General features: G+C 38.4%; 1 protein-coding gene across 1 annotated transcript in view; it reads right to left on the reverse strand.

The window, feature by feature from the left end:
* Window positions 1-4,713: 4,713 nt before the first annotated feature.
* LOC107076852 (uro-adherence factor A-like) overlaps window positions 4,714-27,636 on the reverse strand; it is a 47,326-nt gene continuing 24,403 nt past the window's right edge. The window contains exon 7 of the mRNA XM_015342609.2: window positions 4,714-6,304. Within this exon, the coding sequence (XP_015198095.2) occupies window positions 6,182-6,304 (123 nt within the window). The 3' untranslated portion in view covers window positions 4,714-6,181. The remainder of the gene's footprint in view (window positions 6,305-27,636) is intronic.

Genomic DNA, 27,636 nt, shown 5'->3' on the forward strand with positions numbered 1-27,636 from the left:
ATCCTTAATTGGTAAAATATCAAATGTGAACAGGGCTTTTTGAGTGTGTGTGTTCTGCAAAGCTGACGCGTGAGTGGAACCCCGCCTTTGGATTTTAAAGGTATGATGTCACCCCGTTCGGCTCTCATATACAACTTTAAATCCATTCTAGCCCTGTGGGATGTCAGAAAGCATTGTGTGAGTGTTTTACTGCATTAAAGAAGGGCACTCCTTGGTCAACTTGAACTCCCTCTCTCTAGCTTAGAAGTGAGCTCAGGCATTTGGTCATCCGCCACGTAGGTGTTGCAAGAGCATGCAGAATTGCAGACTGCCCCGGGGTGAGAGAGTATGTTAGAGACGTTTGTGGGCTGAAGTTTGTATACTGCATCGAGTTTGAGTAGCTCATGTTGGAATAAAATGTGTGTGGGGGGGGGGGGAAGACAGACAGAAAGAAAAAACTCTTTGAAGAAAGATACTTTAGAAATTAAGAGAAATGGTGGCATAGTGGCAAAGTGGTTAGCATTACTTCTTTGCAGTGCTGGTGCCCTGGGTTTAATTCCAGACCTGAGGTGCTATCTGTGTGGAGTTTGTATGTTCTTCCCGTGTTCATGTGGGGTTTTACTCCGTGTTCTGGTTTCCTCCCACAGTCCAGTGGTGTGTGTTTGTGTCTGTCTATGTGTGCCCTGCAATTGGACTGATGTCCAGTTCAAGATGTATACCTGCCTTTTACCCATTGCTTGTCAGAAAAGACACCTGCTCCCTTGTGACCCTGAACTGGATGAAACAGTTAGAACTTGGTATTTTTTGGATGGCTGGATTAAGGGAAATTTTAGGTGAGAATCCTAATTAGTCATAGACATATCTCCCTGCAACCCACTGAAGCTCAGCAGGTGTGAGCCTGGTCAGTACCTGGATGGGAGACCTCCTGGGAAAGCTAAGGTTGCTGCTGGAAGAGGTGTTAGTGGGGCCAGCAGGGGGCGCTTACCCTGTGGTCTATGTGGGTCCTAATGCCCCTGTATAGTGACAGGGACACTACACTATAAAAAGGCGCCGTCGTTGAGCCAAGACGTTAAACCGAGGTCCTGGCTCTCGGTGGTCATTAAAAATCCCATGGTGTTTCTCAAAAAGATTAGGGGTGTAACCCCGGTGTCCTGGCCAAATTTCCCATTGGCCCTTACCAATCATGGCCCTCCTAATAATCCCCATCTGTGAATTGGCTTCATTACTCTGCTCTCCTCCCCACTAATAGCTGATGTGTGGTGAGTGTTCTGGTGCACTATGGCTGCCGTCGCATCATCCAGGTGGGGCTGCACACTGGTGGTGGTGGAGGGGAGTCCCCATTACCTGTAAAGCGCTTTGAGTGGTGTGGCCAGAAAAGCGCTATGTAAGTGTAAGCAATTATTCATTATTATCATTCATTGTGGCTGCATACAGTACACACTCTAACACCGAAAGGTGTTCCTCGTTCAACAGGTGAGTAGTTTTGCAATGCACTATGGGTCGCAGATCTGTGGGAGTCAGTGGAATCCTCTCTTTCAAAGGGCCAGGACAGTCTGCAACTCAGATTAAGTGACAGCAGAGAATCCGAAGTATCTCTGTAAAGTAATGCAGGAGCTAGCTTGTGTACCATTCTGTTGCGGTTGTATGCAACACAATATTACTGACCCTGAGCAACAGACATGTCTGTTTTCTGACTGCAGGGGAAAGGAGATCTGCACAGGAAGCATGACTGTCAGAGCGAAAGGAGGCAGAATGAGGTTCTGTTACACCAACTCTACTGCTAACCAACCTGCTGCCGCCAAAATATTTGTATGGTGACAGTACCCACTCCTTCCAGACATAGTGCATAGGACCTTTTTACTGTATGTACATGCCAGTTGATTAAAATATAAAAAATAAGAAAGTTAGGACATGATTATCCATAACACTTTTCTGCTTCATTGTCTGGAATATTCTGTAAATTGATTTACCGTTCCTGCCTTATGTTGTGGCACAGTGTTTTTTTCCGGCACTCAACTAAAAAACTTTCTCATCAAATTGATCTCCCCTTTAGTCCTCATACTCTGGGAATACTCTGTCACACAACACTATACTTCAAAGCTTGGCTACATCAAATTACAAGGTGTACTTAAGTATGACTTGCCAATGTTACTTAAATTAACTTTAAGAGAAAAAAAATGTTACCTGCAGAAATTCATTTACTTTATTTTTTTAGTTTAGTTTGTTTATCACATTTTAAATCAATAAGCATTATGATTCCGGAATACCTTAAAATATATACAGTAAGTTGACCTTGACAGCCTGATGTTAACCAAAATGTCAAACAATGCAAATTTCTGCAACTTTGCTTAGATAGTCACATCATGTCAGGCAACAATTATGGTATTATTTATTTCCCTGGGTGACAATTACATTTTTGTGCTGAAAACATGCACTACTGTATATAAAAATCAGTCAATCATATAGCAGTCTTAATGTTCATATCAATAGCCGACATCAATAACTGGTTGCATCTACTGCATAATATTATTTTTTAAAACAGTGTGAACATGGGAAAGGTGTATAGAATGAGCATTATTGTTCCATGGATAAATTATGAGCATGGATCATGGGATTTTATAAAAACACTAGAAATGAGTTGATGAAGAAACTGTATTAATAGTTATTCAATAGGTATGATTTTAATTATCAAAATAAAAATAACATGAAATATACAAGTGTACCCTGCTTGGGCAGTAAAGACTGTGTGGATGCTATTAGAATAACTGAATTAGTCTGTCTTTGAGAGCAACTCAACCAGCAGACTAGTCCAGAGACACCAGGGAACCGGCCGTGTGAGAGACAGACCATGTCCTGGAAAACAGGGTCACCATACCTACCCAGAACCATTACACTCATCTCATCCTCCTGCATAATACTTTTCAGACTGCATTGGATACAGAAGATATTCCAGGAAGAAATAAATAAAGAATCAGCTGAATGATTGTAGCTTTCCATATTCACGAAAATAATCGGTCTACTTGTCCATTCATGGGTAGTACATTGAGAAATTAAAATGTCATCTTCTGTGTACCAAAGAATGTCAGCGTTGGCTGCAGAGAGAGTGGAGGTGCTGATGTTTTGTTCACAGATTAACTCTGTTTAACCCTTCACAGATCTGACAGAAGATAATGCATAATGATGGAAGTGTGAAGATATAGAAGGAAATCTGTAAAACAAGATTTGTGTCAATGATACAAAGTTAAGCCAACAAATAATTTATTCCTGCATGCAAATCTGCAAGTGTCCATTTTTCAGCAGGATGTTGCAAAACCATAGACTAATAGAGTTATAATTTGAAGGAATCTCTGTCAAAGTCGTATAGTGACCATTATTTTCTCCTGTCTTGATACCAACAGAACTTTCACTTTCATTTAATCAACATGAGACAACTGTGAGTGACAAACATTTTCCAGCTAGCTGCAGTTGCACAGGAAGAGTGACAGAAAAGTGGGCAGCAGTGTGCTTTAAACAGACTTTAGACTACTTTAGTACTAAGGCTCTGACTTACCAGAATTAAGTGATTTTCTAAAAATGGATGGATATATAGGAATGATGTTATCCCAGTGGTTCTGATCACAATGTCCAGTTCATTCGTATTCTAAGAAATAGAATGCATTGTATTTTCTGTTGTGTTCAGGAAGTACCCCAAAATTTGTATGTGATTCACAGTAGTGAGATGGGTCGATAGCTCTTAAGATAATCTAATGGTTATTAGATTTCAGGATAGAAGTGAAAGCTTTTCTCCCGATCTTTGTGAGTCTGTTACATTCTGGTCAGTATTGAGAATATCTTATTGAACCGGGTGTCTCCCCAAGTACAAAAGGAAGGCATATAGAAAGTACAGGTGTTGAGGAATTCTCCATTTCTGTGCAGTGTATACTATGTAACTACATGGAATGTTACAATATTTATAAAAGAAGGTCAAAATGCTTGAAAGACCAGGCATTACAGGGTGCTTATGAATGTGCATTGAGGTCACAATAAAGAAAACACATACTGTATGATGGATAGCTATATGAAGATCAGAAGGGGCAAGGCTAGGATAAATATCTATGGTTCTAAAATAGCAGGTTAAAGTCAAAGAGATAGCAGAAGTCTCTTCAGTTTAGACTGAAACAAAGCAAAGGTAGGGTACACCCACAGGATTGTATGGAAAAATGCTGTATTACGTTTATATATTAGCCACAAACCTGCAAAAATATATTTTATTAAATTATTGCCATTTAATAAATCAAATGTCAATAATACTTCTGAATTGTGCCTTTCAATTTGTTTCATTACAATGAGTAAGTAAACTATATTAGGAACAAGTAAAAGGTTTATTCCATGCTGAAAAGAAAAGAAAGGAAAGGCAATGTTTTGGCTGTGGATTCTATTGTTTACATTATTTTATTATATTTATATTTCAGCATCAGCATCAGCATGTTGGGAAAGAGAAAAAATAAGGACTGGGAAACAAAGCAATTTACTAAATGTGCTCCAAAGCTCTAAATGAAAGGTACTGTATGCACATGGTGAATATAAATTGTATCACTATCAAATAGTTGGACCATAACTGAATTAAATAGAGATATTCATTTAAATAAAATGGTGTCCAAAAACCATTTTGAAATTTAAGTTTCATTTTCATTTCCTTCATAAATCATGCAGCACATATTTAAAATAATAAAATGAAAACCATACACAAAACAATGAGTCATAACAAAAAGATTTATTTTTCTTCCGTTTTTTTCATTATACAAAAATAATGCATTTAGGATTATAAATCAAGCTTATTTGAGATAATACAACTTAAAACACTAAGAACTGAGATAAAGCCATTAAGGTAGAAATAATTCAGTGAGTATTAGACATCAGATCTTGGATGGAAAATATTCAGTTTTTGAGTTTTCCTTTTAAGCGACAATAAGAAAGTCTCTGATCTAGTACTAGATTCGTTCTCTTTCTCTCACTCTGTGATGTGCAAGCCACACTCATCTGGGTTCTTCATGTGATACTGAGCTCCACACACACAAAAAAACTGGGTGTGGACCCTGGATTTTGCAGATACTTTTTACAAGTCATATTTTCATACGTAAATGCTGTGACAAACCTGATGTGTTGAACTTGTGGAAATTAACCCATGGCCCTGATAGGGCTGGAGCTACTGTATGTGTACACTGCACACCTAATTTGTTTGAGAATTACATCTCAGGGGATACTGCAAAAACACTGTCTGGCAACTAGATTACAGCATTTTGCTCTCTTGCATGCTTAGCTTGTAAGTTGGTAAGTGATAAAAAGTTTCCCCTCATCGCTTTGGTTTTAGCAAAGCAAAAGCTGAGAGATACGCATGTGAGCTGTAAAAGAGCTGCATACTCCACCCTTCCTCTAAACACAAAGCAACACTATCTAATATTAGGCTCATAGCTGCTCCCTCCTCATCTCATTCGGACTTGCATTCATGTCCTGCTTTGTGCTACTGTACATCTAAAATAATTTGAGGCACACCCAATTTCCCCTCAAAAGAAATTTAATTGCCACTGCTTGCTTTGAACCTTATTTGAAAATGGGGTTCCATTAAAATTTGTCTCCTTCTCCATATTATACCAATCTCATTGATGATCTGTTAACAGAACAGAAAGTAGAATACAAATAACTAGGCTGCAAAAAATACTTATAGAAATAATTTAACCAATATTCCCACTAAGGTCTTATTTGTAAAATCTAAAAACATTAAGCATCTAGATTTTTTTACCTTGATATAAAAATAATGAGTTATTTTAGTGAGTTATCAAAGGACTACAGAAGACAATCCTTAAATCCTTCTTATTCTATTTCTTACTCATTCACTGCCCTTGCTACTTGCGCTGTTCTGTACTGTGGCTTGGAAATATTTTAAGTCATTTGAAGGAACAATCGGGACTAGCACTGTATAAAAGCAAGAACATACAACAAGACAGTTTAGGTATGATAACTGGTGATATAACACGATAAATTTGCCTCTGCAAAGCTTTTTTTTTAATGACATAATTATAAAGATAAAGATGCAGTTTGAGAAGGTTACTCCACTAGTGGCTGAATTCAAAGTGAAAAGAAAATGAATTAGTCAAATCGAATTGACTGGCCTGAGCACGGAAGTCTACATTATCAGCTTAGGGGATTTCTGCTGCACTCTTCTCTAGCTGTTAAAGAGGTCCTCGAAGGATGCCCAGTCCAGTTGGTCAGCAGTCCACCAAAAGATCAGGACCCCCAAGGCTATCACCAGAGAGATCCTTAGCAATGTCCACAGCACACTGGGAGACTGAAAGAGAGCAAAAGAGATAACACAGTACTGCGAGGATATAGCTAAAACCATCAATATAGTTAAGGTGCATTTTTCTTTGACAATCTGAAGGAATTTAATCTTTTGAGAATTAAAATGCAGAAGACTTGAGAGTGTGTTAGTAATTCAAAAAAAAGATTCAAATACAAATGTTGAACTCAATCCAGCAAGTTTGGTTGCTAGTAACTAAAAGGTATACAATAAAGGTATACAATAAAAAATATTATGAAAAACTAGTATTAGTTTACCTGTCAAATGTCGTAAGTGTTAAGAATGAAAAACTATTAAAAAAGCAGAATAATATGAACATTTAGCTGCCACATTCTTTCACGATTACAATCATAATATGAATTACAGATATGTAGTGTAGACTTTACTCTGACAGCTAATTTGTTTGAGAATTACATCTCAGGGGATATTGTAGTAATCCTCATGATTCTCTACCCTGGTCCAGCTGAGCTTTGACAGTAATAAATTAAACTAATTAATTAGGATCCAGAACGACCTGTACAGACAAAGTTAATACTCAAAATCAAAATCATGTTTGTACAATATATTTCAAATTTCTGTATCAGTCCGAATCACACTGTAACAATTAAGTTTATAGAATTGTCTATATCTACGTTTAAAGACAGATTAGTTCTTCATGCAATAACTAGCATACTAACAGAATTGCGCTGTTCAGATCAGTTTAATGTCATATGCACAAGTCCAATGAAATGCTTATTTGCCTGTGTGCTCCGATAAGAAGACATTAAGGGAGCAGCAGTAGTTTGTAGTTTGTGCTGTCAAAATTAAAGTTTCTTTAATAAAACCCAAGATTAATGTTTGCCAGCTTGATCCATCCTGTCTGCCAGTCTTTCAATTTTATGTCATTACCTGGTGTTGACTAATGTTTAGAGCTGAGGGACTGGGAGGAACACATGGAGCTAGTGGTTACGGTCAAAGGACAGGAAGAGAGAGTGAGGGAGGCACTGAGGTCTAGTGGTGAGAGATTGAGAGGTTTGCAGTAACCACTTCTGTTAGAGAGATTGTGAGGGAGTATGACAGGGAAGCACTGTGTCCTTAACGGATAAGGATGTGGATGTGTACATATGTTTTTTGATGGGTTTGGTAGGGGGTGGGGGTTCATTAAAATACACAAATAATTAAGTAAGAGGGGGAGGGGAGTAAAAACAAAATTCTGTAGAGATAACAAGACAGAAACGCTCATGGAAAGGAAGGAGCCTGTTATAGCGATTCCTGTGTTACTTGTGCAGGAAACAGACAGTGTGAATCATTATAGGAGAGGTCCTTTATACTGTATCAGCCTTGTGAAAGAAAGACAGAAAGGAACTAAGAATGTGATCGGAACCCAGCTTCATTCTCTCGAGGGAGTGCTTGGGTTTGGGGTCATGCAGTAACTAAAACCAGCTCTGTGTGTGTTTGTGTCGTGCAGAACTGGCTCACGCTGGATACACGAATGGAGAACATGTGCAAGAAAAGTGCTAGAATTAAACTATCCAAGAGAATGGCACAAACCTTTGAGGATTTCTTCAGGTCTAGGCTGTCTGTCAACAGGATGGCCTGCTAACAGATTTATAGCTCTTTGTCCTGTTCTAACTGAGGGCTTAGACATGTAAAAACAGAATAAAACTTTGCATATATAGTAAAAAGATCAAGAGAGGTTTTACCCTTTAAAAATAGATTTGTGATACATGCAATGCAGGTATAATTATCTCTTGCCTAGTGGAAAAATATAAAAAAATATCAATAGCAGATAGATTAAAGGAGTAAATTATACCAGTGACAAAGCTGTTATAATTCTTTTTATTTCTTGTGTATTTTATCATATTTGTTTTCTATAACTATACACAAAATGCCTCGATTATTTTAGTGAATAACTCCTTGCAAATTTGTATCCCACAGGACTCCATCAAGGATTGATTTTTCATAATGCTTTAAAATCATATATTAGTATGTTGGTCTTGTATCGGGAGGCAAAAAGACTTTATTGCAAATGCTAACATTGAATTTAGTTGGCACAGCAAATATTATTCAAAATGGAAATAGAAACAAACTCTCACAGAACACATTCAATAGAGTAGTTAACAATAAGTGTAACAGCTTGTGAAAAGGTGATTTCAAACAAGCAAATGTCAATTAGTGATCATTGTGAAAGCCTGCACTGAATGTGCAAAAACCTCAAGGTCAAAACTCATCAGACACTGACAGTCACTCCCCGATCTGTGGCCGGGGCGTGCCTCTCTGCTGCACACTAGATGAAGAGGAAGTGATACTGTATGTTGTGCGCAGCGCTTGCGTAAAAAATGACCAGTTGAAGCTTTTTTACAGAAGGGCTGTTTGAATGACCAGAAGCTGATTCATTGCAAGGCTAAGCATTTCTCCATGAACTGAATTCTGTCCTAAACCTCCATCCCATTCTTTTAGCTCCAGGAACAAGGCCGCACTGTCTTCCAGTTCTCCACACCATCCTGCAGTCCCTCTCTCCCAGCCCTGGCTATTAGCTCACTCTTTCCCAGTCCCTGAGCTTGCTCTAGCCTTGAGACCTTGCTGCTTCTCCCTACAACTATCCCCCTAGCCCCCCCCCGTCCCCTTACTGGATGAGGTAGGAGGAAATCAGCCTCAGGAATTTCAGCACCAGTCCTTTCCAACCTGCTTGTTTTAATCATCGTCATCAGAGTACTGGGAGCTCTCCGCTTCACTCCCAAAAGCCCATTACTCAGAAGGATGGCAGAGTGCTGGGAGGCAGCCAACAAGCAGACTGTTTTACATCGCAAAGATGTGTCAGGCCGAGTCCAATGTTCTGTTTTATTAAGATATCTAGGAGAAATTTCCTAAATAGGATTGAAGTAGCAATCCTAGAGAGCTAGGGAGAGAAAAACAGTAGCGAGAGGGATGGATGAGTGTTGGGTGTGGGGTGGCTGTCAGCAGTAAAGTTGTAAAAATGTAAAAGGCCTCAAATCTTGCACTGTGAAGAATTAAAGGCCTTGAATGTTAATATCCAAAAACAAAAATTTAATGAAAGGTCTGCAAAGAAATGCTTTCAATGTTCTGTAACTGACAGCCTTAATAACCCTTATTCAGATACAATAAATCAATCAACTTCCCAGCTATGTCTTGTGTAGTTTATTTGCTTCAAAGATCTTTATTGGCCTGGCAGAGGTCAGGCAAAGTCCCATGTACTGCTGGTAAAGCAGTCCACCTACAGCATGTGATAAGGAAAATGTCAATATTTATATAGGTTCACTGAAGCATTTATCTGATGAAGCTATGTGATGAAATGGAGGTCAGCAGCATGGTTGTGTGAAGGTGTGAAAGTAACTATTCCATTAAAAATAAACTGAAGTATAACCAGTTTATTTACATTGCAGTGTTAATTTTTTAAATCACCTACTACTGTCTACCACGAAAGGAATTTTAAAAAAGAAACTTGAATATTTTCTGGTCTCAAAGAAAAGTAAGAGACTCAGATGAGATTATGAGGGGATTTCACTAAAGTAAGCAAAGCCCTGAAATGTGGGGTGAAAGTAAAACTGAAGGGCTCTGAGCTCTGAAGACCCAAGGCCAGAAGTGTAAATTAAAGAACTGCTAATTTTTAAATTTAAAGTTAATTGACATTCAAAAAGGGTTGAAGATCCCTTTATCTCAGGGATCTTCAGGAGCCCTGGCTTTGGAGAGCTACAACACAGTCAGTCTTACTCTTATCCTAGCGTTAATCCATTTGGTGGATTGAACCAAATCTTTGAGCTGACTTTGTCATTAAATGCGACCGAGAAATACTCCAATCAGCACATCGCTCTGCCTGCCGTCGGAGGGGGGGGAGGAGAACAAAGTAATGTAGCCAATTCATAGAATATTAATAATATTCATAATATTAAGAGGCATGGGAAATTTGGCCAGAATGCCGGGGTTACACCCCTACTCTTTTTGAAAAACACCCTGGGATTTTTAATGACCACAGAGAGTCAGGACCTCGGTTTTACGTCTCATCCGAAAGACAGCACTTGTTTTACAGTATAGTGTCCCCATCACTATACTGGGGCATTAGGACCCACATGGACTGGAGGGTGAGCGCCCCCTGTTGGCCTCACTAACACCTCTTCCAGCAGCAACCTTCGTTTTTCCCAGGAGGTCTCCCATCCAGGTACTGACTAGGCTTACACCTGCTTAGCTTCAGTGGGTTGCCAATTGTAAATTGCAGGGTGACATGGCTGCTGGCATACAGTCAGTCTTACTGGTCACCTGGTATTTCGAGATTAGGAAAACACAAATGTTTTTGACCAATTAAGTAAGTCCTGTAACTCAATCAATAAAAGGGAACTTTGGTCCCTGTAGGCTGAAGGGTCATTTGGTCTTTGTACCAGATGGTCTATAAACTTCCTAATTGCCCAGCCATCTACATTGGGGAAACAGGAAGGAGATTTGGAGACCGCTTTAGAGAACATGTTAGGGCTGTCAAGATTAAAGATTTCTCCAAGCCCGTAGTTTCTCATTTCACCTCTGACGGCCATGATCACACTGATCTCTCTGCCTGCAGTCTCAAAGTAGGGTTTCTTAACTCCTATAGCAGAAAGACATCAGAAACTAAAATTATCCTGAAACTCGATTCACACCTTCTCCCTTCTCTCAACGACAGACTTGTTTTCGTCTTATTCTCTCTATTCATTTGTAGGTTTCGATTCACACCTCTCCTCACATCTCTCAACCTCGCACCACTTGATTGGCCACTCTGCCTCGCCCCTGCTCCTGCCTCCACCTCTCTCCTGGCTTTTGTTTTTCCATGCTATATTATCTTTGCTGAGTGCCCTACCTTTCTTACACCTGAAGAAGGCTCCACAGCTGAAACGATGTGTATCCTTTCTTCTCTTTTCAGCATGGAATAAACCTATGACTTGTTCCTAAACTGATTAAACTTATAGTAGTTAAATATATTGACCAGGTGATAAGCATTACCTAATTGTTAATTAAATAGGTTTTTCTGACCAGGTAACTTGAACTAATTCATAAACTGTTTTTCACAATCACATCAAATACGTCTATTTCAAAAGGAAAACAATTAATTCAGTTCTCTAATTCTCCTCCCCCCAAAATTACTGGTCACCTTGTTAACTGTTTTCCAAGTGACATGTTTCTACTAGTAACATATTTGCATGTAAAAAATAAGTGTCATTTAATTCTTAATTCCAGAAAATTGCATTACACTTAAATTGTCAGATCCATATATTACATTTCTGTTTTGGTTTTAAATTGGTTTAGGTTAAGTCATTTTCCAGTTATCGTCTGGGACTGACATTCACTGATAAACTTTGATAAAATGTATTTGTTACAGAATTTAAAATTGTGTCAGTCATAGTCAATTAACTGCCATTACTGTAACTTCTTTAAAAGGAAAAACAGCATCATACTTTCCAGTGAATTGCACAGATTATTCCACAGAAGTGTTCTCAGGCCATCTTATTATAATATGAATGTCTCATCAGTAATGCACATATGGTACTTCATATAATGCATTTTTAATTGCTTGACAATTACATAGTTAAAGTTGTTAGGTAGCTACATTACATAAACTGATTTTGCATGTTCATGGAATACAAACCAATTTAGCTATATTTCAATCACAATGCACAGCCGTTTATATCAGACAGAACTGTCAGGCATTACTGTATATATTTTGCATCTCACAATCCCATTATATTGCAGAAATACCTTTTGAGCAGCTTTCTTGCCTTCTTAAAGCTGATCATCTGGCCACAAAAAAGATGGACAGTACATTACCGATGGTTTAACAATAAAATACTTTCTTATTTCACTACTCCTCTTGACACGAGAAGAATGTTTTGTTTTCTAAGCTGTTTTTGTAACTGTTTTCCTGTTTATTTCAACACTAATTGTGCTAGCTCTCAAACTTCCTAGCAGACAGTTTAGAGAAGAAACTATGTTTAGTTTGATGAAGCATTACAAGCATCAAAGAAGACAACAACCCTGAATTAAGCAGAACACATGCAACAAGAAAACAAACTGCAGTAGAAGGATGGTATTATGTATTCAAACCCATTCATGATTTATTCATATTGCAAAGATAGCTTAAATTATCCTAAAATAAATATTTTGAGTGATGTAAACCTTCCGTACATCATCAAGTTATCTCTAAGCTATATACACCTACATAGTAGGTCTGCAGTGATTTTTGGTGGTTCTGCTCAAAAAGTACTTTTGGAACAGTACTGTACTTTCTTTCCAGTCTGTTTACATCCAGTATATTGCAGGATTTTGCTGCAACAAGGTCCTTAATTATTAAATTGAATATTTTCAGTGTCAATGTAGCCATTAAGCCACTGATTGTGTGAAAGTACTACAGTGGAGCTGTCTGAAATGGCCATGAGTTGCGCAACCCTCTTGTACTCTTGTACTACTTGCCTTATTCCTTTGCTTGCCACAAAATTCCACAATCAAAATGGCAGCAATTTGAGTGCAATTCCTCCCACCCCTTCTCCCTCTTCCCTGATTTATGAAAGAATTGTACAATGAAACCACACAGAACACAATGACTGGGGTAAAGGTCACAAAGCAGCGCCACAAAAACAAAACAGAAAACTATCCCTGCCTTCGAATTCCACATGTTTTGCAAGAGTCCTTGATTTTCCTGGGGAGTAAAGCAATGTGTACAGTTCCTGCCTGGCTCCAGCTCTTGTTTAGCTGTGATGGAAGTTTAGTCTAAAGAGACAGTGCAAGAGAGGTCAATGCAAAGATACCAGTTAGGAGGCCACTATTATAAAGTCAAACAGCAAGCACACAATCTAAATGACTGAACACGCTGAAGGCTGAAAATTGTACACCTGTTCTTCAAAGATACTGTACAGTACATGCCTGGCCTTAAATTTTTTTTTTTACATTACTCCACCTGTTTTTGTCATTGTTAGAGTTTCTTAATTTAAATAATGCAAAACAGATAATGACCAAATGAGCTCAAGTATTTTTCACCTGATCCATATTTGTCAATTGTGCTGTATATTTGTCAGATGAGACTGCTGCCTTGTACTGCCCTCCCTTGTTTCAGACAACAAGGGCATTCTGTCTGGAGATGGAGCCTTTTCTGCACTTATCAGGAAAAGTACACAGTTAATAAAGATAGAATTGGCAGGCCCAGAAATAAAAACTTTTGTGTTTGAAATGTAGCTGTTCCAGAAGTGGTCAGGGCGATACAGGGCTATCAGTCCTTTTTACTTTCCTGAGTGTCAGAACACATGAAATACAGTATATGGTTTGGGCTTCAGTTGATGAATGAATGAATCAAAAAAACATTATAGCAGTATACATTTATGTTTAGATGGACGGTTCAGAAATAAAACCCAATAAAAATTTCTAATTACAATTTGTTAACACTGGATGTTTCTTTTTAAGGGAAAAAATGTGTGTGGTCTTTTGTTACATTCTGACAAAACCACAATCCAAAACGTTTGTTATTACAAGCATCCTAATGGAGGCCCAGAGCTGACTTTTTTCTGAACAGTTCATTCAAACCCTCTTAATTAGAATACTTGCCAGCTAACATCATATAAACTCCCCTGAAATGCATGGCTCAGTTTTTCCTGATTACAGTTGGTCAAGAATGGCACTCAATCCACCAGAAAAGATACTCTTGGTGCAAAGACTAGTGTTGGTTGTCTACCGCATATTAACATGCAAAAGGTAACGTTTAGTCTGTATTTTAAAAATGAAGAGACATTTACTGTAGATATATAATAATCAGCAAACATTTTGCCCTGTAATGTGTAAAAATAAACAAAACATTTAAGATATGAAAACATGCAGGGAATTGGAGATGCACAAAAGTTACTTAATCTCTCCTGGAATTTGAAGACTGCACATGACATGCGACAGCCCAAGAACTACTATTAAGAGATTTCTCAAGATGTGAAACAAGGGCCCAGCAAAACAGCAAATAAAAAGCAGAAACCGTAGTACCCCTCCTTTAAAATATTGCCAAATTAAACCCTGTTTTAAAAAAAGAACGTACTATACATGCTAATAATTTGCTATACTTTTCTCCTCAAGCGGCATCAATGCAGCAGAGCAGAAATACAGTACAGGCCTGTGTCCTGATGAATACAACATTGCATTTTTCCTTGTTTTGAAGGATGTTGTCCTTCTGCGTAATTCTACAAAGATTATGAACAGATATGAATTTGGTGTAGAGAAGAATGCAAGATTATAATCATGTTTGTATTCTTGTGACAGAATGCACTCCTGAAGGCTCCGTTTTTAGGAAAGCAGCTGTTTCCACTACAGAGAGAAGTTCGGGACAGAGGAAGCTGAATTGCATAGAGATACGTTAGTAGTAAAGAGGAAGTTGGACTTTGTTTTTGTTTATTATTTTGTGGTTGTTTGGCTGCCTTAAAAGCAGAAATCCCACAGGAGTTGGAGACCTACAGGAATCTCTTGGAATTTGACAGGGAAAGTGAAAGGATAATTGCAGCAATCTCTATAAAATTCATCCCTAAAGTCCTGCAGGGTTTCGTTTTGCAGGGGTCAAGTGGGTCAGCCACATTCATTTTGTGTCATTCTTCTTCCACGGAAACACCCAAATCCCATAGGTTCTGTGGGAGCAGTGGGCACTGTTGGAGATCTCTAGCAAGGATGGTCTAAGTTAAGGGCTAACAGGCCTGGGGAAGACTCAGGGTGAAGTGTGGATGTAACAAGCACACAGTAAGACTGAGCACCATCCATTCTGAATTTGGATCCATTGCTTTGAGAGGGCACATTGTAACAACTGATTATGTTCTCTTAGAAATATGAATAGGTGGTAAGAGCCTAATAACAGAGGAGATCACCTTCATCAGTCGTAATGATGCCCCCTGTATTAATCACAAAAAAACATTACAGGGGGCCAGTAATATTCTTCCACGTGATACCACATTCTAGCATTCTACCACATTCTAGGCATGATCCATCTTTGATCAGCAATCAGCAGAGTTTTCTGTGTCTAATACAAAACAAGGGTGTGACCCAAGAATGAGAGGGCTTTGTTCCTCATCAGTGATTGTAATGCCAGCAAAGCAATGAACTCTTGACAAAGGCTGACCCTGACTGCACAATCTGCTATCTGATAACCTCATCCTACAGGAATTCCTGTGCACATCTGCTCTTGCGTTGCCACTTCAGCTCTCTGCAGATCATGCAGCTATGGCAATAAGGAAACATTAGATATCTGAGGAAGTATGACGTAATCCCAGCTGATGATTAATCACCTCTCATGTAATAACCAACAGATCTTGTTCTTAACAAAGGGGAAAAGAGTAAGAGTTCAAAACATTTTAAATAATTGATACATTGACTTGAACGAAGGTGGGAAAATGATTTTCTGCTAACTAACTTGGCATATTCATTGATGTTGTGACAAAGAGAGGGTAGGGGATGTGAAACTGTCTAAAGAGACTTAAACATCTGGCTTTTTACATATAGTATATCAAGTCAGCTACAGACAATTGAACCTCATAAGAGCTCTTCAATATGGAAGGTTAACTCTGAGTAAAACAGATGTATATTTGTATCCTGAAAGCAACTTTCAGGTTTATGGTCTGTTTTAAGATTATGCAGTTCCTATGAAAGTCTGAATTCTATTTCTTCCTTTGCCTGTTCATACATATAGTTTTATACCTACATAAAGCAATAGAGGTCAATCCCTTTTTATTTTTCCCTATTTTATTCCTCACACATGCTTTTCATTTACAAGATTAAAACAATGATAATGTTATAAATGCTATTGTCATTTTAGCTTTCTTGGTAGCTGAACTATTTTTACTTCAAAGATTAAAATATTAAATTAACAACCGCATATCTCCAATGTGAGATGAACTGTTAGTGAACTGCTTCAGCCAGGCTGCTAAGGGGTTAAGTGATACAGTGAGTCTTTCTCATGTTCTTCTACTACAGTTTCAAAGGCACACCTGGAGAGGCAGAGATTCCTCCTTCTCTGCAGAAGGCACCACAAGGACTTGTGCCTGTTTGCTTTAAAAGGTAAAGCTGTTTTAAGTCATACTGGAAGAGTGAATCAGAGCTGAGGAATTCCACAAGTCCAATCAGTTCTCCATTAAAAGGCAATCAAAGGAGAAATGGCTTGCATCTCCCTCTTACCACATCTCTCAAACTCTCTACAAAAAGCCCTTGACTTTCGCTGGAGTGACGTTGCAAATCGCATTATTCACCCTCACCATTTACTGTTCTCATCATCAGCCTTGAGACTGCTGACCAAAAACTGTGATATCTTACAAGACATAAGATGAGGATGTGTAGGAAACAATTGGCAATTGTTACTCCAATATAACATGTCATGAGGAATAGACGATGGTTTTGAAACCTCAAAAATGCATTTGAATGTTTCCCTGACGTTTTTAAAAGTACAGTACTTTGAGTTCATAGACACAATAACATAAAATAAATTTGCCAAAGCAGAGGGATATTCTATTTCATTTTCACATTATTGCCCTGCTACTCGCTCACCCCTCAAACCATTAATTTTGTTTACATGCTACAGCCTCAGCAATGACGCACAGGAGGTCCAGTGCCTGCAGGTGCCAGGGAGGTTACAAGAGACACTGTTTCACTGGGATCTGAGAATGGCCTGACTGACTAATCCAAATCTAATCCCCAACAACTCTGAACTAATTGGGAATTACCACCAATTTGGGAATCCATGACTCACGACCCTGGCATGAACTCACAAGTCGTGGATTACAGAGCTCAGCCTGCAATTGGAGCAACTGCCTTCACCCCTCTAGCCTCTCACAAATCCTGAGGAGTTTATAATGTTTAAAGGACATAAAAATATGAAGGTCACATATTGTATACAGTATTTTGAGCAATTAACTTAAAATAACAGATTTCTGTGGAATTGAATGTAATGGGCACAAACTCCTGACCAATATGGCAGCTCAGTCGAGGAGCTCTGGCATTTAGCGCATTTTTCTTTAGATTAAAAAATTAATCTTAGGAGAGTGGGATTCATCAGCCTTGCAGACAGGCAACCCGTCACCCAAACCCAGGGCAAAGAAAGCCAGGAAGCTGCTTCTTACCTCACAGGCTACCAATGCAGATGAAACCCTTCTCTGTGAGAAATGAATCCTTCTGTCTTTGAATCCCTCCCTACTCCTCTTCCTTCACACATTACTATTCAGTTGAAGTTAATAAGTTTTAAGTTATACCCAAACCTTAAGCTCATGAGATAACATACTAGAATGCACTACATAAATGTGAATTTAGCTAGATGGCTTTTTTTTACAGGCTGCACACTATGTTAGGATCACTGTTTGAAGGATAAATAGATTTCCTCACAATTTCCTATTTTCCACGGTGGTGTTGGGTACCTCCTGTGTGCAACCTCCACCGTGATAACCTGATGACAACAAATAAAATGTATTACAACTAGATTCATGCGGAGGAGTAAGTGACCAAGGTTTTGGTTGACACAATTACAGCACTACAAATGTTTCTGGTCGTCTAGTAATACCTCATTTTAAATATTGTTATGAGGCTTTTCATTTGAGGGCATGTAAGAAATTGCCAGAGTCTAATGGTAACAGCTTCATGGTGCCAACACGTGGAAACATATGAGGAAAATCAAAAGCAAATCAAACACCAGGACCTTTTATTTTGAGTTCCCAAGAGTGAGAGTGTCTCCATTGTAACGGGCTCAATTACTGCAAATGCACTGGAACACTTTTTTGGCAGCCTCCTGGAGTTTCACAAGCTTTCACCAATTTGGGATCATTTCTTCTTATTTACAGGATCTCATCCCTTTACTTACCCACCCTATTCTATGAGAAATGTTTGTGCTCCTGGTGCTGCCTTTGAAACCAAGAGCCAGTGCACTGTGGGAGACTTACTTTCTGTCTGGGGTTTTATATTTTATGTATCTTGGTCTTTGCACATCAATTTTGCACCTATGGGACATTTGCCCAATGACATTTACTGTCATTTATATGGGAGAGAAAACTAGGCAGATTGGATGGTAATCCATCCAGGTGGATGCTGCACATTGGTGGTGGTGAAGGGGAGTCCCCATTACCTGTAAAGCGCTTTGAGTGGAGTGTCCAGATAAGGCGCTATATAAGTGTAAGCAATTATTATTATTATTATTATTATTATTATTATTATTGTTTGTTATGCACTGTTGGACAATGCTTTTTCTTTCTTTAAAAACTTACCACACAACCTAATCCATCCAAATTTACACATAGGATGTATCCAACACCATATCACTGGTGCTGTAGAAAAACAGCCTCGTAGTGTAAGCAGAACCTATCAATGTTTTGGGACAGCCCTGTAGTGGTGTCTTTTTGAGCATAATTATTAATCAATAATGTATTTTCAGATGTGACTGGTGCGACTGCGTCCCTCAACTGTTTCTGCAAATACCAATTGACATACTGTATTACTATACATTTCAGGCAGGCAGAGCATCTTTTGTTTGTGGGTCTGACACCAGCCAGAATATTGGTTTAATGAGGCTGTGTGGAAAATGGGATACCATTAGCTGTACTTACAGTAGTTCCTCTCCTTTGCAGAAAGTGTGTGGAAGTACTAATAAAACAAGTCCAGTTGGAGAACTTTTTGTTAGTGCAAAACCTGTGACAGTATGATTAGGAGTTCATTGCGTCCTCCAAATTTAGCTGGATGTGCATGTGCCCCTTTTCCGTTTTGTTTCTCTTTTCTTGTGAGGTTCCATGTTTTCTATCTTGGTTTTATTTGTTGCTTGTATTTTTCTCGCTGAAACATTTAAGAAATTAGTTTACAAGATGGTAAAATGTTGAGTAGTGCTGACAGATACACATTTTCGAGAAAGGTGTATCCTCACCACACCCAGTCTGTATTTAGGAGTGGTTGAGTATTAACATCAGTAGAAAGACTTACAATTGTAAGAAAGACTAACAACAAGACTTACATCCAAAAACCACGTTTTATAAACTTCAAATTTATTAAACATATTCCTACGCTGCTAGATGAGGCTGGTATTTTTAACACACCCTGGAATTAATGTCTGCTTAGTAAAAAGCCCCTTGTAAATACCTTAGCAGTCACTGTTCTCTTTAAAAGCTCAAATTATCTGATAACACAGGAGAGGGAAAGTCCCAGTTTTATCTGATTTCTGTGTAGTTAAATCTTGAAAGGTCGTTTTTAATCACCCCCACTTGAAAGGATACCCTGATACAGCTAAGGGATCTAACTGGAATGCTATCCACACATTGATAAACAAAAGGTTCCTCCTAGGGTGAGAGATAGCTTGAGTTTGCTCCACTGAATCTGCGGCCTCTTCAGCACTCTCTGGTTAATGCACACTTCTTCAACAGCCAGACAGCAGCTGTGGTTGCCACCCCCACACTTTAACCACCCACCCCAACTCTGTGTTGTTCTAATGTTGAAAACAGCACAGGGCAATGAATATAACACTGTACCCATTGGTATTGAGCTTATAATAAAATTCTGAAAACATCGACATGAAAGAAGCAATGAAGGTATGGTGTGGGATCATTGTACAATATACAATATAATGGGATATACTATAACCGCAGGACATGGTAAGATTTCAGACCCTTCTTACCTAACTGACACCAAATTCAGCTGTCAATTTTAATTCCAGATGTGCAATGGACATGTTTCAGTCCTGGCATCTGTGCTACCGAGCAAAAAATAATAATAAAATAGTCTGTGGCCAAAACCTTAACAAAGGGTTGGAAATGTCTGCAGGACTCTTATCAGGAATACAACATACAATATCCTTTAGGGCTAATTTCACAGTAAAATATAAAGGATACCGGAAGGAGTTATTTTGTTTTTTATAGATTTCATGCATAATTATTTCCTCCTTTGTTTCCTCCTTTGTAAAGCCATATATGATTCATAGTCTACTAAAAGTTTCATATTTCTTTTTTAAAGTCTTTTTGTTTTTACAAATGACATTACCATTCGCATTCACACTCAATGATAATTCTGCTTTCTGTAATTGACAATGATAATTCCTTGTGTGTACATAGCACAAAATCCCAAAGAGCTTCATGCATAGGAGGGGAATCAATGCAACACTCAAATGCCCACTTGCTTGCCCATAGCAGTCATTACCCACCAGCAGCCCCACTACAGAGAATATCAGGTAGAGAACTGAGCCAATTGGGAGGTACCTCCAATATCTGTAAAGCTGGATAGGACAATTATATATTTTTTGCATGTCTGCTCAGTTATGTTGTTCCAATATGTTGGTCTGTTCAGGAAAGTTCTTTTTGAAAACCCCAGACATTGGAATTCCCTCAACCCTCTTGGTTCTACAAGAATTGTAAATCACGGGTTTCCAGTCACAGTGAGCTATTAATTACCTTTAGGAAACGTTTCAGAAGGCATTTGTTGCTACTGGTTATTTTTATTTCTATTCTCCTTATTGGAGCCATAAACATTTTATCAGACATTTTTAGTAAAAATGGTCTTTATTCATTCCAGGCCTTGCAATCATAACACAAGTCATCAGGCTCTACTTTCTTTTTTTCCTTAAATCTTAATTCTAAATGTCGACTCCACATTCAATGCATAATATGCTAAGTTCCAGAAGCAAAACAAATGAGTTGTTTTCTGTTAGAGTGTTTGTGCAAAGCTTTAGCTATTACTATTTGGGATTCAGATCTGAATCATACAGATGAAGGAATATAAATCTGTCTCGCAAAAATCCTAATTACTGAATGATCCACTGTTTCAAATTTTACCCCTAGTAGACACTATCATATGATATTTACTCCCAGTCCTGTGGGTATAATTTGTCCAGGAGCCATTGTAGGTATCCTTTTACATGTTTTAGGAGTATTGCTATATTTTGAATTCATATTTCCTCTTCTTTGTCCACTATTTTCAATAGTTCTCCCCTAGTACTCTTGCTGAATGATAAACACCTGTCTTAGCCCCCCATAGCAGAAATGGATCTGGTTGGCTGGTCTCTATGCAGCTATTAAGATGTTGGCACTGCACAGGGAGCCTCTGCATTCCCTCCTGTGGCACCTCTGGGTCCCAGAATATCTTGACATTATATATACAGAGCATTCTAGTGCTTGGATCCAATAAGCCAGGGAAGGGAGGGTGGCTGATGCAGTCAAATCTTTATTCCATGGTACTTCTAAAAGAACTGTCTTACTTTGGTTTACAGCTCTGGTATGAACATGTGGGAGAACCACTGGTAAAGGGATTTTTGGGGGTGAGGGGAAGTGCCTGGCTTTGTTGTGTTTTTGGAAATAAAATTAATAAAAATTGGGTCACAAATGTTTTTTTAATTGCCTGTCCTACACCACATAGCAACAGAGAACATGGCAAATGCTAGGAAATGCGTCATGTAAACCACAGAAAGAGAAAAGACAGGTGACCCAGCATGTTAAGTAACACAGAACTGGAGCTCAGCCCTCTCTCTGCATTCTCCACCCTTGCTGGGCTGTGTGTTTGTTTTAGGTTGGATCGTGACAGAGAAGATTTTAAATCTCCATGTTTTAACAAGCTCCCTCCTCACACTCAGACACTTTTGGGCTCAAGCTTCCCATCCAAACACTGCCATTTAAGGTAAGCCTGCTTTCCTGGAAGGCCATTTGAATTCCCAAATAAATCCCAAACTCATTCTGGACCAGGAGGCAGATACTTGTGTCCAACTGCCTCAGGGTCCCTGAAGATTGAAAACGAAAACAGAGGTCATCTCATCCCACTGTTTAGACAGCAGGTAATCAGCTGAAGTTTTGAAACAATACAGATAATTGAAAAAAATAAGATTTTGAAAAAATTGAAAACTGCTTTTGTCTATATATCTGATATTTTATACACTGTATATCTGCTATTGTTTTTTGTTTTCATGTACATGTCATTCTGTTTTTTGACCTCTAGAATTTCAGATTTGTATCACTTTCTAAACTAGTTATTGCTAAATGTTGAAAGGGACAAGTCTAGCAAGGCAAATGTAAAAGTAAAATGTAAATTCCTACTTTTTCCCTGCTTTAATATGGTCTTGGGATTGATGTTTGAAAACATCTTGTAGATTTCTGCTGTGCATTCAACATAAATTGCTATCCATCTTTGCTAGCTTGTGATCGCAAGACAAAATAACTTTATGCAAGATTTTGCTAAATTGAGTGACAGGAAGTGGCAGGGGGAAGTATATTAGTGCCGCACACACCAAAGTGTTGTTGTGCTGACGCAGTGTAAAAAAAAACAATTAGCATTTGTTTTTAGTAAATGCATGCCCTTTTTAATACTGTAATTTAATACTGTAATTTAGTTTAATACTGTAGTTAGCTTAGATATCAACCTGTAAGTATTGAAATAGAAACATAATAAAACTATATGTTCTGTTGTTTCCTTCGCAGTAAATCCCTTAATTATTAAAAGATAGTTTCCAAATAGTTTCCAAAAATTATAGAATAGGGTATTGCATTTAACATTGTTTACCTAAACAGGCTGCATAGTGCTAATTTCATCCCACTACCTCCCATGTGGTCTTTTGGAAAAAGTCCTTTCAGAAGCTTTTGGGTCTGAAATGATCGATCAGGGTTTTAAAAACAACAAGGCACACAGATACAAGGAGATTACGGTGATTTAACCAAACCACAATAAGGAGCAAGAATAAACTAGGTGCTTGACTCCTTTGAAACTGCCTCTTGGAAGACTTCTGCTAAGTCTGAATGTATTACATACTGTAATGGTTTCCAGACCAGAGTGTTTGCTGTTTGTCTGTGGAGAAGCTTTGAAGTTCATAAACAGTGTGAGGATTGCCACACTGCTTCCTTTGAACACTCCAAAACAATTTCAGATAATGGGAATTACTGTACATAAGTCAACAGCCGAAGCGTTTAATTGGTGCTTTGTGAATGCCCTTGAGATAACCAGACAAATCAAAAAGTTCTTTATGTTGATCAATTTTATTCTGCAACAAAGATACAGTAGCTGTAACCAGCCTATTTAGGGCAATGTGCTGTCCTTTCCTTTCTTAGTTACTGCATTTCTGATCAGGTGTGTTATGGGGAGGGCAGTTTTGACTTTGAAATGCTGCTACTGTAGTATTTGTCTAGTATTGTGACTGAAACAGCATGAACATGAAAGGTACTTTGATATTACTGTACATAGTGCCAAGAGGTTTGACTTTTTATCAAGTGTGCACTGCTATCCAGACCTCAGGCACATAGAGCTAACATAAGGGTCTTCGATGCTCCCCTGGGATTGTGGTTCCTCTACAATGCTATTAAAATCCTGGGTAAGGCCCTTCTTGAAGGGTGTCCTTATGGTCAATTATAGTTTTTACTTGTTCCTAAGGGTACTAAAGTTTTTCACACAATTAAGTCAAACCTCTACTTCTGAGTAAGAGGTGATTGAGGACAAGACAAAACAAATGGAAATCAATAATATTCTGAACTGTTACTAGGTGCTATTACTTTGCACAACCAGATGTGGCTATGAGCCACATTGTGAAACTATACTTTATCAAGAATTAAAGCATTGGGTCAATGTGTTTCTGGGAATGAGATACCAATAGCCAATGTAGCATTGGTAATGAGATACCAATAGCCCATGTGAAATGAGCATTCCCAGAGTTTTTTGCTGATTTTCTGAAGAAGAGTTACAGACTAATTTCACAAGAGATCTCATATCTTGGTGATCTTAAGAGGTAAGGGAACCATCTTTGTCACATAACTACAGTTTTCTGAAAGGAGTACCCATTCAATCATCCTGAATCAATTTGCACTCAATTTCCACTTATGTCCTTATTGTTTTGTTTGAAGCAGCCCATTATTCAATGTTGTCATTAACCATTCCCTTAAATGAAACCTCACAATTACCATTATTCCAAACTAAAGTGACTCAGCTCCTTTGACTTGACTGCCTACGACATAATTCACAACAGGCTGTAAAGGGAGGAATAAATACATTTTCAAAACAGGATTACAAGGAAAGCAAGCTACTCTTTGCAGAAACTGGGAATGGAATGAGAACAAAGAGAGTCTGACATCCCTATGCTAGATAGCTCTTGTGCAAATCTGCATTTTTTTTGGCATGTTTCAGAACTGCTTTGAGGTCACTCAAGGCTAAAACAAGCTTCTCTTTTCCTGAGCTAAAAAGGCACCGTGAATGTAAGTTTAGAATAAGTGCAATCACATTACAATCCTGGTTTCATGGTGAGTAAACTGCATTGTAAAAACATGACAAAAAATGAGTCTGCTGCCAAGAATTCCAATAGTGTTTCTCATTGGTAACATCTGTGGTATCAGCCTCTAATGGACACTGCACACGGCTGCTCTGCTTATGAAGACTTGCCATGCTTTTCTCAAAAGGTTCTTGAAGCTTATTTGGGTATATGTTATAGGCTTCTTAGAGAATGAAATAATTTAGGTTTGGGTTTTCTTATGATCAGAAGTTAGGGGTGTTGGTGATGTGATGAGTTACTTTACTTTATACTGTAAAATATAAAGTAAACTTGAATTAAGATAAAGTTTTATTTTCTTAACATTAATATAAAAATAAAATCTCGGGATCACAGTGCAAAGACAAGTTTTGTGCTGGTTTATTTCATTTGTCTCCCCCTGGCCAGTTCAGGATGTGGTGAACATTGTAAGTTAACGATTTCTCGGTCTTGGTCTTTGAGTGGTCTTATTGCTGTTCTAGCAAAGATTAACTTTTTTGAAGTACTGAAACCTTCCCTATTACCATTTGTTTACCATTTGTTTCTTAAAAATAGTAAAGAATCAGACTATTAGCATTAACCAGGTCTCTGTGTAAAAATGAGATACTTACAGTGGTTACATCACTCCATAGGATCATCATGAAAGTTCAGACTGCCTACAGCAGTAAAATGGAGTTTGGCATAGGACTTGGCTATGTAGGTTGGGCACTTAAATGTGTGCAATTTGAATCCAAGGACTTACTGTATGCATGTCATTGGTGCCATGCCTTGGATAAGTACTGAGGCTGATGAGGACATTAAAACTGAGAGTATTAGTCAAACAGAGTAAAAATGAATACAATGTACAGTGAATTAATAAATTAATGAATTTATTGATGTGTGAATAAAAATGAATAAATATTACAGTGCAGTAACACTCCAGATTGCTCGAGAGCATTCAGGCTGCCCAAGCTATCAGGCTGACCTTTTAGCATATTGAATTTTGCCCTCACAGTCCAGAAGGTTGGAGTTGTGTTAGTGGTGAGGGTTTTAATCCATCATCCAACTGCATACGCTAAAGAAAGAATTAACTGAGTTCTGTTTAATCGTTTGACAACAGCATATTTAAAGCAAGATGCTTGTGAGTGATAATCAATTGTTTTTCTGTTTCAATGAGTACCATCTTAAACAGAAAAACAACAGCACACGGTCCATCATGAGGATCGCAGTACATTATATCTTCCCTGGAACATGCAGAACAATCATGTTAATATTTCACTGTCAGAAGCCTAGATCATTTTCACCATAGATATTAATGCACCTGAGTGTCTGGCATTGCACTCCTTGTGTGGCATTTCAGGTTACCCTGCAGTGCAGTTTGGGCCCTATAGTCTAGAGATCACCAGTTCAAATCTATGCCACATCAATACTTGTCTATGACAGGGAGGAACTTGCCCAGCCACAGCGCACACCTATAGTAGTCCAACTCAAATGGGTTCAAATCTGGCCAGGGTTTCCTTGGCTTGTCATGCAACACTGACCCTTATGCCTTGTCAGGCATCTTCAAGCCTGCACTATGCTGGCCAAGTGGCCAGTACAGTAACTCTACTGCTCACAATGTGGGCTTGCAGTATTATAAAAGAAATGGGTGACAATATTGCATATTTCAGAGAGCACATGTCCTATTATGAAGACTGGTGTGGTCAGCTACACTATTAAACACACAATCCAAAAAGGGAGGAGCAAAATGGTAAAAATAATGAAGATTTCAATCTATTCATGGAAACACGGTTAAACTTCTCCACCGTCTGTTTCAGTTTTTCAACTCATTCTTTGACTAAATAAAACAGAATGGACTAGGACCTTAAAGCCACTCTATAGAATACATATAATACAGTATGCAAGAGGCAAGAATATGATAGTAACTCAGTGAAGGGGAAAAGAATGGTTTTAATATGTGCTATACAGCTGTATGCAGATTTATTAGAATACCCCATTGCTTCTTAAGTTTTAACTTCACCTGCACAATTGACATCGAGCTACTGTAACTGAAAATCCTGGAAAACAAGACATATTACTAATATTTTTCTAACCTTAATATGCTATATACACAACTACTTTCACACAGTCAGGTACAGACATAAATCATACAATGGTAGACACAAATGATCCTTAGGATGTTTTTGGACTTTTGAACCATGGAATCATGGTTCACAATAAGGGAAACAGTATTCCTGTATTCTTGAATACAGTCTATTTTGTAATTCCATCAGAGAATAATCCTATTTCAAAAAGACACTGACTTTCAGACACATACTATAAATCAACTGCATTTTTTCCTTTTATTTTCTTTCTTATTCATTCAGGTTTGTTTGATATCTAATCCTGTAAAAAATATTCTTTCTTGTCCCAGTTCAGAATTTACATGAAATCAGATTAGAAAATGAAATCCATTCTAAATATTAGGTTTGATTATCTACCTTCTAGCCTCCTCAAAGCTCATCAGTCAGAACACCTGTACAGCCCACAATCCATTTTTCTTCCTTACAGTCATTACTGGTATTGTTGTACAAGACGAAGATAATACCTAATAAAGGAACCCACAGTGCTAGATCTCTCTGTGCTTACGCATACTCTCCCTTTTGGGTCATAGTGTAACTTATTCATTTAGAATTAAATCTACATAGTCTTGTTTTGATTCATTTCTGCATGTCATTGTCAAGTGGCAACGCATTTAGGTTCTTGAGTCATCTTGAGCAAGGCTTGAGGTCAGTAAAACTATGATAATACAGTAAGTCTGCGTATCTGGCTATGTCCACTCTCTCCCAGTGTGTAAATGGTTAAAGTTCTTCAACCAGGGGGATGATTTAAGGACTATGTGAGGAAGACAGAACAGCCAGGCTGACTTACTCCTGACCCCACTGCATTCCTTACCCCCAAATATGGGCAAAAGCACTGAGTCCCTGGCCTCCCTCAGCCTGGGATGGGGCTGACGTGATTAAAGCGCTACACAGGCCTGCATGCATTCAGCCTAGAGGAGGCCTGAACACAACCCAAAACAGAAAGAATCTGTAATCTGATGTAACTGCCCAAGATGAAAGTGAGGGATTGTCAGCAACACTCTCTTCCCTTGCTTTTTGTT

This window comes from Lepisosteus oculatus, chromosome 2 (genome assembly GCF_040954835.1).
Source record: "Lepisosteus oculatus isolate fLepOcu1 chromosome 2, fLepOcu1.hap2, whole genome shotgun sequence".
NCBI classification, from domain to species: domain Eukaryota; kingdom Metazoa; phylum Chordata; class Actinopteri; order Semionotiformes; family Lepisosteidae; genus Lepisosteus; species Lepisosteus oculatus.